At 41.7% G+C, this 11,760-nt stretch overlaps 1 protein-coding gene across 1 annotated transcript in view; it reads right to left on the reverse strand.

Annotated features, from left to right (window-relative positions):
• LOC138971691 (uncharacterized) overlaps positions 1-10,250 on the reverse strand; it is a 39,083-nt gene extending 28,833 nt beyond the window's left edge. The window contains exons 1-3 of the mRNA XM_070344466.1: positions 10,158-10,250; positions 7,049-7,148; positions 5,404-6,462 (exon numbers count right to left, since the gene is read on the reverse strand). Of these exons, the coding sequence (XP_070200567.1) occupies positions 5,404-6,462; positions 7,049-7,148 (1,159 nt within the window). The 5' untranslated portion in view covers positions 10,158-10,250. The remainder of the gene's footprint in view (positions 1-5,403; positions 6,463-7,048; positions 7,149-10,157) is intronic.
• Between the last annotated feature and the right edge of the window lie 1,510 nt (positions 10,251-11,760).

Genomic DNA, 11,760 nt, shown 5'->3' on the forward strand with positions numbered 1-11,760 from the left:
TTTACTTATTTTTGATACAAGTCCATGTAAGCAAGCCAAAGAACATTTGTCGTGAAATTAATTGACGGATTGAGCTCCAAACTTAAGCATAATTAATTAATTTGGTTGTTCAATCGACGAAAATGCACCGAAAATGGCGTACGTTGTCAACCATGGGACATCATTTACACGAAAGAGTTGTCTCCCTTGTCCGCTCATACGGATAATTCCTTCTTTGACCCATGTAAACGAAATGCATTCGTACAGTTCATCGGAGTTCATTCCGTAATTTCAAAGGGATCTAAAATGACCTGTGATGATTACAAGTGCAGGTTCTACAAATTTGGAGACTTAAATGCCTCTGAATTATGAGCTATGAATTTAACACGCTAAAGTTCAAGATTACCGCAGAACTGGTAACAGGGGAATGACTGTGTCTGTAAATACTGTCACAGATGATTCACGTACATCCCGCTTTGTCCTGACCTAGCTGGGGGGGGGGGGGGGGGGGACACCGCATAGCATCGGAGTCAAGCATCTTGAGCACTGTGCGTCAAATAGCGCCATTAACGCCAATATCCCTACCCCCGTGTTTGTCTCGCTTAACGGCCTGTTTTCATCTCAAACCTGGCGGGATGACTCTCATTAAGAAAAAAGGTGTCCTATTTACTCGATGTTTCTAGTGTCTATGATCTAGATAAAGGAAACAAACTTTCAAGTCACTGCGGAATGCCTTCGTTATTCTCGAAATGCAACAGACGCTGTATTGGTCACTCGATTTTTCTTCAGCGGATGGTCAACCCAGAAGGACGTTGTGCCTTTAATGACTTTTAAACGTATGCGAAGAATTTGTTTGGTGAAACCTAATTTCCGCTCTTCGTCTGCGTCGACTTTTTGTGTGTGCAAAGGTTATGTCCGTTAATTCGTTATCGACCCGTTGGCATGATACTCTGTCTCGTCAAAATATCAGGAAATATTGCTACGCTGAAAATATTATAGTTGTTAGTAATTGCAATAAAGATCAAGTCCCTCTACTTGGTTTGTCTTTTTTAATGTATGTCACTTCAGATAAGTTTTTAAGACATTTTCGTTAAACGTCATATCGTGGTTATATACTGCCCATCATAAAAAAAACTAGGCAGATGCGTTTGAGGGCAGATCGTTTTGATAAGGCTGTTGATTATAAAAACCATACGACTGAAAAGGTCATTCATCCCCCTGCCTTAATTGAGAAAAAAGACTGAGTTTACATGACGTAGTGTCTATACAGTGGAACCTACAACACAGACACCCCCAGTAATCAAATTCGCAAAATCAAAATGCCTGCGTTAAAATCGACAAAAAATCTGAACAACTGGAACAAAACATGTTCTGGATGTCAATAGACAGATCAATCAAATCTTCATCCAAAACAGTCCGTTTTGTTCACATATCTTATCTAGCATGCACGCTATGGCATGCTGAGCGGTGTAGGTGTCAATCCTCTCAGAAGGCATCAAAGGCAGTTTTTGAAGCCACTTTAGCGGGTAATGAGACAAAAACGGTAGGGGAAGGGCCCCTAATATGGACCACTTTTTATTTATTGCTGATAACTAGCTTGTTTTCTTGCGAAGAAGTTTCATTTTGTGGTTGGTAGTCCTTCTCTCTTAGTTTAACCGTTAGGCCTAATTAGAGTGAAATAGCTTTGATAGACATTCAGCAAAAATTAAATACAGAAAAAATCACAAAAGGTCCATATTAGGAGCCTGGGCGCCCAATATGGACCAGTGAAGCGGCCTTCACGAATCACTGTAAAAAGCCCCCTATACTTCAAAATAACATTATACAACTTAGTGTGCAAGTCAGACTAATTCAAATATGCTTTAGATTTAGCTGTTTCGGGTTGATGAGAGTATTATTTGAAGCACACCAGGAAACTAAAGAAGCTTATCAAACACAGAGTGAAAATAAGTGAAATTATCAACTTTCACAACAAAAAGACTATTTGTTATATTTATTTGAAATCTTGAGGGCTAGTTATAGATTATTTTCAGCAAGCTTCTTAATGAATTAATCAAAATTGCCTTTAGGTTTTATTTTCTTCGATTTGTTGAAGGTGGTCCATATTAGGGGACTCACACATACTTTGAGGTTTTGCTATTATTTTTTGTTTGCAGTAGAAACTCGGGGTACACACTGTTAAAATGTAACAAATACTGTCTTAGCTGTCATATAATAGCCATTTTTGTGTTATGAAAGCTTTGGCTGTGGACAGAAACGAGTCCGTTTAAGGCGGCAAGTTTAGAGTGAACGCTGCCAAAAGTGAAAAAAAAGCGAAAACAGTTTTGAGGTTTGTGTTTCTGCAACTGTTTTGACATGTGCAACTTATCCAGAGAGGGTGAATAAAGCGAATGAAATTGTTTTGAGCGCTCTAGCGCCGTTAGTTTGTCAGAACAGGAGGTGGTCCATATTAGGAGCCGGTCCATATTAGGAGCCTTTCCCCTACATTTCAGTAACTCCGAAACACATTGCCTTCAAACTGTTCATGATTTGTGCGAATACCTGTCGTAAACTACACACGGAATCTTAAGTCATTTGAGATATCCGTTCTGCTGCTATGCGACATGCCAGAACGTGTTTTAAAAATAAAGATGTAATTTGTCCGACTTAAGGTGTTACGACTACGAGTGTGTTCAAGTTGCGGTTCTTGCTAATGTTTATACTCACTGAGTTACTTGCCTTGATTGAGACGGCGTATACACACGGTCCAGTGTGCATTCGACAGGGGGTGCCAAATATGTACTGCTAGAACTAAGATACTTCTTGATTTCAGTAAATAGTTTCATTACATGTCAACTAGTTTGTTTTTAAATGATTTTTTAGAGATCGCCAAATGGTATTGTGTGAATAACATCATTCGGTCGATTGTACGCACGGCGCCGTTCTTATAGTAGCTCTCAGTCCATTCCTTCTTTCCGGTATGGAAACAGACGTGTTTCTGGCGAAAGAATCGGCGTTTTCAACTCACCATATCTTCATATTCATAAAACAACGAAATATGACTTTCTTGTAAAAATTATCCCGAGCTTTGCGACTCTGGTAGTCATTTTGTTACGCGAAGCGGCCTTTGGCAGGTACGACAGTTTTAGTCACCCAAGTAAATAGATCTAAAACGCACGTGGACGAGTTTTTCAATGGCGTATTTGAAGTCTGTGAATGTTGTGATTACAAATCATTTCGGGGCACCCCTCAGTCTATACGCACAGACAAACAAATTGCATGGAACGAAAGTTGAGAGGCTGGACTGTAAGTTCTTGTTTTGACTTCTACAAATCTCGCGGGCCTTTTATGCAAAACAGACTCAAAATTGCATTTTTCACGCAAGTGTAGATGACGAGACTATCGAAGGAATGGAACACACTTACCCAAAGATATAATAGACAGATACTGTCTATTTGTATCTATGACTTACCCTAGCCCATATGTTAGAATAAAGAACATGCTTTGCTCTTTTAAAGGATTATGATTTGGCACTGTACACAGGATTTTAGACCTGCCCCCGAAGTGATTTTTTTCCATAAACCCGTCTAAAAGGTCACTCTGTTTTGGCCGTAAAAAGCGCCCAAACCTAAAGTCGCACAAGTAATCACTCAAAATCAGGGACTCGTCCCGTCATGTTTCGCTGTATGACTGTGAGCAGTCAGTCACGATGTGTGTCTTTGAAAACCGGCCAGACCGGGCCAGCTTCGGAACGGGAAATGGCAGCGTGATTGATTGAGATAGGAGACTCCACTCTGCTGACTTAGGCACAAAAAAAAATAGGTGTGGTTACGGTAACATAGCCAAAAAAAATAGGGTAGGAAGGTAGGCAATCACTTTTTTTTTTGGTTAACTTTTTTTTCTAATGTGTACAAATTAAACCTACTTGACAGGGAAATAAGTGTGCGACTCGGGCGCTTTCGCTTTCATTGCGTTTTCTGCACTCGTTTTCTTGGTTTTTTAAAAAAAAAATTGACAAATGTAATAAAAAGTTATAGGGTCGGCCCCTAAAAATAGGGTAGGTCGGGTTACCGTAACCACACCTATTTTTTGTTTAGGCCTTACTTTGGGGATGGACACAGCTAGCTTTTGACCTGGTAGGGAGGGCTGGAGTTTTGATCCATAGATTAAGCAATGTTCTGGCAGATTAATGAAACAAGTCTTGTGAAGTTTAAACCAGCTGACCATCTTTTTTTTCAGTGGTGCGTGTGTGTATGTACTGCGTTCTACTTACTAGAAGTAACGAACCTGTTGTGCAAAGTTCTGTTCTCTCAATCCAGGAGTTTTGATTATAATCATCCACCTGTTTTCATTGCAATTTCCATGGCATCTTCTCTCAATTGGCAAAGACTGTTCAACAGCAACGCCTACAACAACCACAACAACAACTACACGCGCGAGCACAAACACAGACACACACAACGATACACACACGCCGTTTGATACTCTGTGCTATTTATTCCTATGTTCTGTTTTGTCATAAAAAAAATAGCAATAGACTGAATAGAGCGTCATATAGCAAAACACAAATGGGGAATAGATAGCACAAAGAAGTAAACTGAATGAAGCATCATATTTATGTGACCCCCCACCACGGAATGAGTCGCATGTCATCTTTGCATGATTTTCATATTTTTACATTTTCCTAAAGAGTGTTTTATGCTCTATCCAGTGGTAAAAACCGTTTTAGAAAAGAGCGAAAACTTTTCGAGTTATAAGCCTGTGACTGAGGTGACCCTCACACTTTTACCACAGTCCCCCCGGACTTCTATTAAGCCTAGCGCAGAACCGCGCGAGGTGACATGCGACTCATTTCGTGGTGGAGGGTCACATATGACACAACACAACCAGTGAATGAATGACACATAGCTATAAATAGATAGCAGAGAGCAATAGACAGAATGGAGCAATATTTTCAAAACAGAACCAATGAATGGATAGCAAAAAGGAATCGACAAAATGGAGTATCATATGACAAAACACAACCAGAAAATAGATAACAGAGATCAATAGACAGAATGGAGCAATATTTTCAAAACAGAACCAATGAATGGATAGCAAATAGGAATCGACAAAATGGAGTATCATATGACAAAACACAAACAGAGAATAGATAGCACAGAGCAATTGACAGAATGGAGCGTCATATGACACAATACAAGCAGGGGATGAATGGTACATAGCAACAGGTAGAATCTTCCACCGAACTTTTGGCATGACTGCCAAAATGACGGGGAAAACGTCCAGAAACGTAAAATCCGACTTTTGAAAAAACAACAAGCGTTAGTGGGAGCACATCACAGAAGAAAAAAAAACAGATTAAAGAATGAAGAATTTGACAAAAAGAGAATGGATAGCAACCAGCATCAGAATAGATAATACAAATAAAAATAGATAAACACTTACTAGCACCAGGGTAAGGAGTAGGGAAAGGTGTAGGGTCTGTCGGTTTCCTCGTTGTAACAGGAGGTCGGGTGGGGGGCTGGGGGGTAGGGGGTCTTACCCCTCCACCCCCGTTTCCGCTGTTCCCTCCTCCGCTGGAGCTGCCCCCGGTACTGGAACCTCCGCCGTTGTTGCCGAAATGGAGGTTGAAGACGTCGCTGTCGTCACTGAGGTCTGGAGAATCATTGCCCCACACGTTATGGATGACCGGACCTCCGAGTCCTGTTAGCTCTTCAGAGGAGTCTCCCCTACCAGTCTTATGCATCACTGGACCTCCTGTTTTCTCCTCTGAAGAGTCGCCGTTACCTCCGACTGTTCCAAAGAAGTTATGCATGATTGGACCTCCTGTTTTCTCCTCTGATGAGTCGCCGTTACCTCCAACTGTTCCGATAATGTTATGCATCACTGGGCCGCCCCCTCCCCGACCTTCTTCCTGTGAAGAATCACCCCCACCACCACCACCTCTTGCACCGCCCCAGATGTTATGCATCACTGGTCCCGGGGCCGCTGCGTTGTTGCCACGGGTAGCCGACACTTCTTCTGAGGAATCGTCTTTCTTACCCCAGGCTCCATCCATCACCGGGCCCCCTCCTCCCCTCCCATCCTCTTCGCTCGACCCTCCTCCCTCTCCTCCTCTTCCGAGAATGTTAACGTTGGTGCCCCAGCGGGACCTCCCCCATCCGCCCTCGCCGCTCGAGTCTCCACCTTGACCTCGACCTTGACCCCGGCCGTTGCCGGGCAACGTCATGGGAACGTTCCACCCTCCTCCTCCTCCTCCTCCTCCTTCTCCGCTCGAGTCACCGCCTGCTGTGTTGTAGGGGTAGTAATAACCTCGGTGCCACGGGTTGACGTTGTAGCCCGTGTAGCCCGCTTTGGGCTGTCTGTAGTAGTTCTGGTAGCCCGTGTAGCCCGCTTTGGGCTGTCTGTAGTAGTTCTGGTAGCCCGTGTTGTAGCCCTGGTGGCCGTAGTTTGACCGACGCCGGCCCCACCCCTCTCCACTGTCGTCCCCTCCTCCTCCTCCTCCTGTACACAGTCACATATTGTGTTTGTACTAATATACTTAACAATAAAAACAGAGACTCTGTGTGTGTTGTTGTTGCCTTGTCATCTTCATGTAACTTATGCGTAAGTGTATATGAGTGTGCATGAGTTGTTCATGCAAAAGAATGTGTATGAGTGCGCCCGGATTCTTCTTCGGATTCTTCTTCAGATTCTTCTTCGGATTCTTCTTCGGATATTCTTCTTCAGATTCTTCTTCGGATTCTTCTTCAGATTCTTCTTCAGATTCTTCTTCAGATTCTTCTTCTTCTTCTTCTCTTTGCTTAGAACAGACGTGCAACGCGCAACGTAGACAACAAACGAAACCCTACTCGACAGCCGTCCCAGAGGCGTAACGTGGGCGACTAAAGACACATAGCTCCCGCTTTAAGAAAGGACATGGAAGCCACAACTACACACACACGCACACACACCCGCACACAGGCACGCACGCATGCACGTACACACACACACACACACACACACACACACACACACACACACACACACACACATACACACACACAGAAATCTGCAAGCTGCAAGTACAAGGGGCCGGCTAGATACTGACCAAACAAGTTGCCCCAAGAGAAGTCATCGTCAGCAGCGGCCCAACAGGTCAGCCAACACACCAGGATAAAAGTGGACATCGTAGTGGACACATAAAACATCTGTTAGAACAAAGACAAATCTTGTATTTGTGCGAATGTTAGGGGGGAAAGGCAGGATGATGGGTATCTCTCTCTCTGTGCCTTCGCCTCTGTCTCTGTATCGCTCTGTCTTTCTGTCTGTCTGTCTGTCTTGTCTAGATCTCTCTGTCTCTGTCTCTCTTCGCCTGTCTGTGTGTCTGTCTTTCTCTCTCTCTCTCTCTCTCTCTCTCTCTCTCTCTCTCTCTCTCTCTCTCTCTCTCTCTCTCTCTCTCTCTCTCTCTCTCTCTCTCTCTCTCTCTCTCTCACAGAAGAGCAGTTAAGCTTATTATGCTAAAAAATCACACTCCTTCAGAATCTGATTATAAAAATTTGCAAGTATTACCATTTCAAAAAAGATTAATGTATAATAAAGGTGTTATGATGCATAAAGTGATGTCAGGATATGCACCGGAGACATTACGTGATAATTTTATTTTGAATTACAGTTCACAGACTAAAAATCATAACACCGACTCCACGTATTGACCTTTTCAAATCAAGCCTTCTTTATTCAGGTGCGGTCCTATGGAACTCACTGCCTATTTTTCTTAAGCATAAAACAAACACAGACAGCTTTAAAAAAAATTATATGTCGCACATAATGCAACTAAACATGTGCTGAATGGTTCATCAATTCATTTAAAATGTAAGTGCATGTTAAACAGAATTATAATAATATGCAGATCTATATTAAGTTATGTTAAAAATTGACACTTTTTATCATTTGAAATTGTACTTAAAATGCAGCATGACAATTTATTTTTTAAATTTGTATCTTATACAGTTATAATGTATTAAGTTTGATGTGATAGTTCTTTGATTATATTGTTTTCTGTTCTTGTTGACCCTATATTAGGGCGAGGGCTGGATGTAAAAAAAGCAATATTTTTGCTTATCTATTACCCTCGATAATAAAGATTTTGTCTTGTCGAGGACTGGGTGGCCGAGTGGTAACGCACTTGCGCTCGGAAGCGAGAGGTTGCGAGTTCGACCCTGGGTCAGGGCGTTAGCAATTTTCTCCCCCCCTTTCCTAACCTAGGTGGTGGGTTCAAGTGCTAGTCTTTCGGATGAGACGAAAAACCGAGGTCCCTTCGTGTTCACTACATTGGGGTGTGCACATTAAAGATCCTACGATTGACAAAAGGGTCTTTCCTGGCAAAATTGTATAGGCATAGATAAAAATGTCCACCAAAATACCCGTGTGACTTGGAATAATAGGCCGTGAAAAGTAGGATATGCACCGAAATGGCTGCGATCTGCTGGCCGATGTGAATGCGTGATGTATTGTGTAAAAATATTCCATCTCCCACGGCATACATAAATCCCTGCGCCTTGAATATGTGCGCGAAATAAATTGCACCAAAAAAATATATATAAAATAAAATTAAAAATAAAATCCCTGCGCTTAGAACTGTACCCACGGAATACGCGCGATATAAACCTCATATTGATTGATTGATTGTCTTGTCTTGTCTTGTCTCTCTCTCTCTCTCTCTCTCTCTCTCTCTCTCTCTCTCTCTCTCTCTCTCTCTCTCTCTCTTTGTGTGTTTCTGTCTCTCTCTGTCTCTCTCTTTCTGTCTCTCTCGCTCGCTCTCTCTCTCTCTCTCTCTCTTTCTCTCTTTCTCTCTCTCTCTCTCTCTTGTATGTTTATACTCGACCATTATTTTGATGTTTTATTAGTTTAATACTTTGATGAGGTATGTGCGCAGTCTTTGTTTTTGTTTACAATTATTCTTTGTATATGTTCCAAGGACAGGTTGGAAGATTAGGCTAAGCCTAAAACCTTTATCCTTATGTAATAAAGTTCTGAGTTCTGAGTTCTGAGTTCTCTCTCTCTCTCTCTCTCTCTCTCTCTCTCTCTCTCTCTCTCTTTCTCTCTTTCTCTCTCTCTTTCCGATTTCTGTACAATTCGTCTTCTGTAACACGTATTTGTTTTAGGGGCTCACTCTGTGTCTTCTTTTGTCTGGCTTGGTGTACTTCTTTCTTTCTTTCTTTCTTTCCTTTTGTCTTTCTTTCTTTCTTTCTTTCTTTCTTTTTTCCCCTTCTTTCCTTCTTTCTTTCTTTCTTTTTTTTTGTCTATACATTTGTTACTTATTAATGTATTCATTTAATTAATTAATTTATTTATCTAATCATTCTATATTGTATTTACTCAGTTTATTTACAGTTCGTCTGTTGGTTCAATTTGATCACATATGCTTATAGTTAATCGTCGCTGTTTAATACAGTAAAACCTCCCACTAACGACTAACGGTCGTAAAAAGGAGGGGTCTTTATTGGGAGTTTGGGACTGTACTTTTTCACATTTTCTGTCCAACGCCTCTTTTGTAAAAAAGATACCACAAAGGGACGTAATTTTGGGCAATGCGGTTACATAGCATTTTCCTGTGGGGTTATTTTCTCTCTCCTGTATCTGCGAGTGAATTATTGTTCACATGATGACGTTCTCTCTTTGTCGATATATTTTGTTTTTAACTTAACACGCCCTAGAATAAAAATTGTTCGAAACAAAAGTTGTTAAATGCTGTTAACTGTTGCGCAAGGAACATTGGTAATGATATAAGAACACAAATGATGTTTGCCTACTATTGTTTTTCTATATCTTTCCTTTTTCCTTTTTAAAAACAACAACTTGTTTTCATTTTTTAATTCTCTTTTTTCATTTCTTTCTCTCTGTTATCCCTCCTTTCCATCTCTTTTCCTCTTTTCTTTTAAAGTTTCTCCGTTTTTCTTCGTTTTATTCATTTATTTTATTAGTTGCAAAAAACTCACCTATAAATTAATAATCAATGAACATGTTAACCCCACCCCTTGATTACACAGAGAGTAATGAGCTCACGAAAAAGCAATAGTTGCGTACGAACAATGTATCGATCATGAACATCCCGTTGAAACAAATCATCAATAACACAGATTATTGAAATACAATCAACAAAGTACGTATCCGAACGAAAGTATGAAATAAAATGAAAAAAGCATCACGCAACATACCTTGAGCGTTTTGTTATTTTCACTGACTGCAAAAACTGTCCACTTTTCGGAGGGGGAGATGACATCCACAAGTTGGTAAGATCTCACTGAAATTCTTATCTCCCGGACCATATACACGGGAGGGGCTTTTATATACAGACTCAAACTGGGAGGCAAAACTGGCAAGGGGGGGGGGGGGGGGGGGGGGGGAGGCGGGAAGTTTGACTCCAATAATGCGAGAGAAATAGATGGGAGAGGCTGCATGAGCTGCGACGATTGGGGAGGGGGGGGGCGGGGGAGGCTGTTGATGGAATGAAGAGAAACAGGGATTTAGGAGGGAAGAAAGAGGTGGGGGTGGGGGCGGAAGGGAGGGGAGGGGAGAGGCATAGATTCAGAGTGGATTTTACCTGTGCTCTGCGATTGTCATGAGGCTGTAGTGTCGTTGAAGATGTCCTGAGTTACTTTTACCTACACCGAGTCACTAAAACAAAATTAACGAAGTGTCTCTGTCAATAGAGGATTCAGGTAGAACCATTTCAGTTCCGCAGGAAGTACTGCACCTGGTTGTTCCATCCGTGGGTTTGGTACCTCTCTGTGTCCCTCTATGGGAATTCAATTGATGTTCGTGTTGCTTTCATTTGTTTGTGTGTTTGTGGGCTGCTTTTCTTTCCTTCCTTCTTTCTTTCCCTTTTTCGTCTCTTCTTTCTTCTTTTCTTCTTTTCTTTGCTCTCATTGGCTCACATAAGTGTAGCCTATGCGATGCTAACTTTTGTCTGTCTGTGCGTGCGTGCGTGCGTGCGTGCGTGCGTATGTATGTATGTTACGAGTATGTCTGTGGTAGAAACTTTAACATTTGAAGACGTCACAACATTTGAAGACGTCACATTATGACGTAAGAGGGTTAGACGTCACGCGAAGGAATTACTGAAAGTTTCGGTCATTGTTATTTTGCCGAGCGGGCCGAGACTCGTTTTTTCTTCGAAATCGGCCATTCAGATCTAGATCTAGTGTCTCGCTTTCTTGCACAGTGTCACCTATGCCGCTTACTGTGTGTGTGTGTGTGTGTGTGTGTGTGTGTGTGTGTGTGTGTGTGTGTGTGTGTGTGTGTGTGTGTGTGTGTGTGTGTGTGTGTGTGTGTGTGTGTGTATGTGTGACGAAGTGATTGAGTTTGTGTTACTGTTTGTCGATTTCTTACGTGAACCTTGAAGGCTTCGCCTCTTGTTTTCTGTCTGTCTTTCTTACCTGTTTTCTTTGCTCTCATTCTCTGTCTGTCTTTCGTACCTGTTTTCTTTGCTCTCATTTTCTGTCTGTCTTTCTTACCTGCTTTCATTTTCTGTCTGTCTTTCTTACCTGCTCTCATTTTCTGTCTGTCTTTCTTACCTGCTTTCTTTGCTCTCATTTTCTGTTTGTCTTTCTTACCTGTTTTCTTTGCTCTCATTTTCTGTTTGTCTTTCGTACCTGCTTTCTTTGCTCTCATTTTCTGTTTGTCTTTCTTACCTGTTTTCTTTGCTCTCATTTTCTGTTTGTCTTTCTTACCTGCTTTCTTTGCTCTCATTTTCTGTCTGTCTTTCTTTCCTGCTTTCTTTGCTCTCATTTTCTGTTTGTCTTTCTTACCTGTTTTCTT

Source organism: Littorina saxatilis, linkage group LG7, assembly GCF_037325665.1.
Source record: "Littorina saxatilis isolate snail1 linkage group LG7, US_GU_Lsax_2.0, whole genome shotgun sequence".
Taxonomy (NCBI): domain Eukaryota; kingdom Metazoa; phylum Mollusca; class Gastropoda; order Littorinimorpha; family Littorinidae; genus Littorina; species Littorina saxatilis.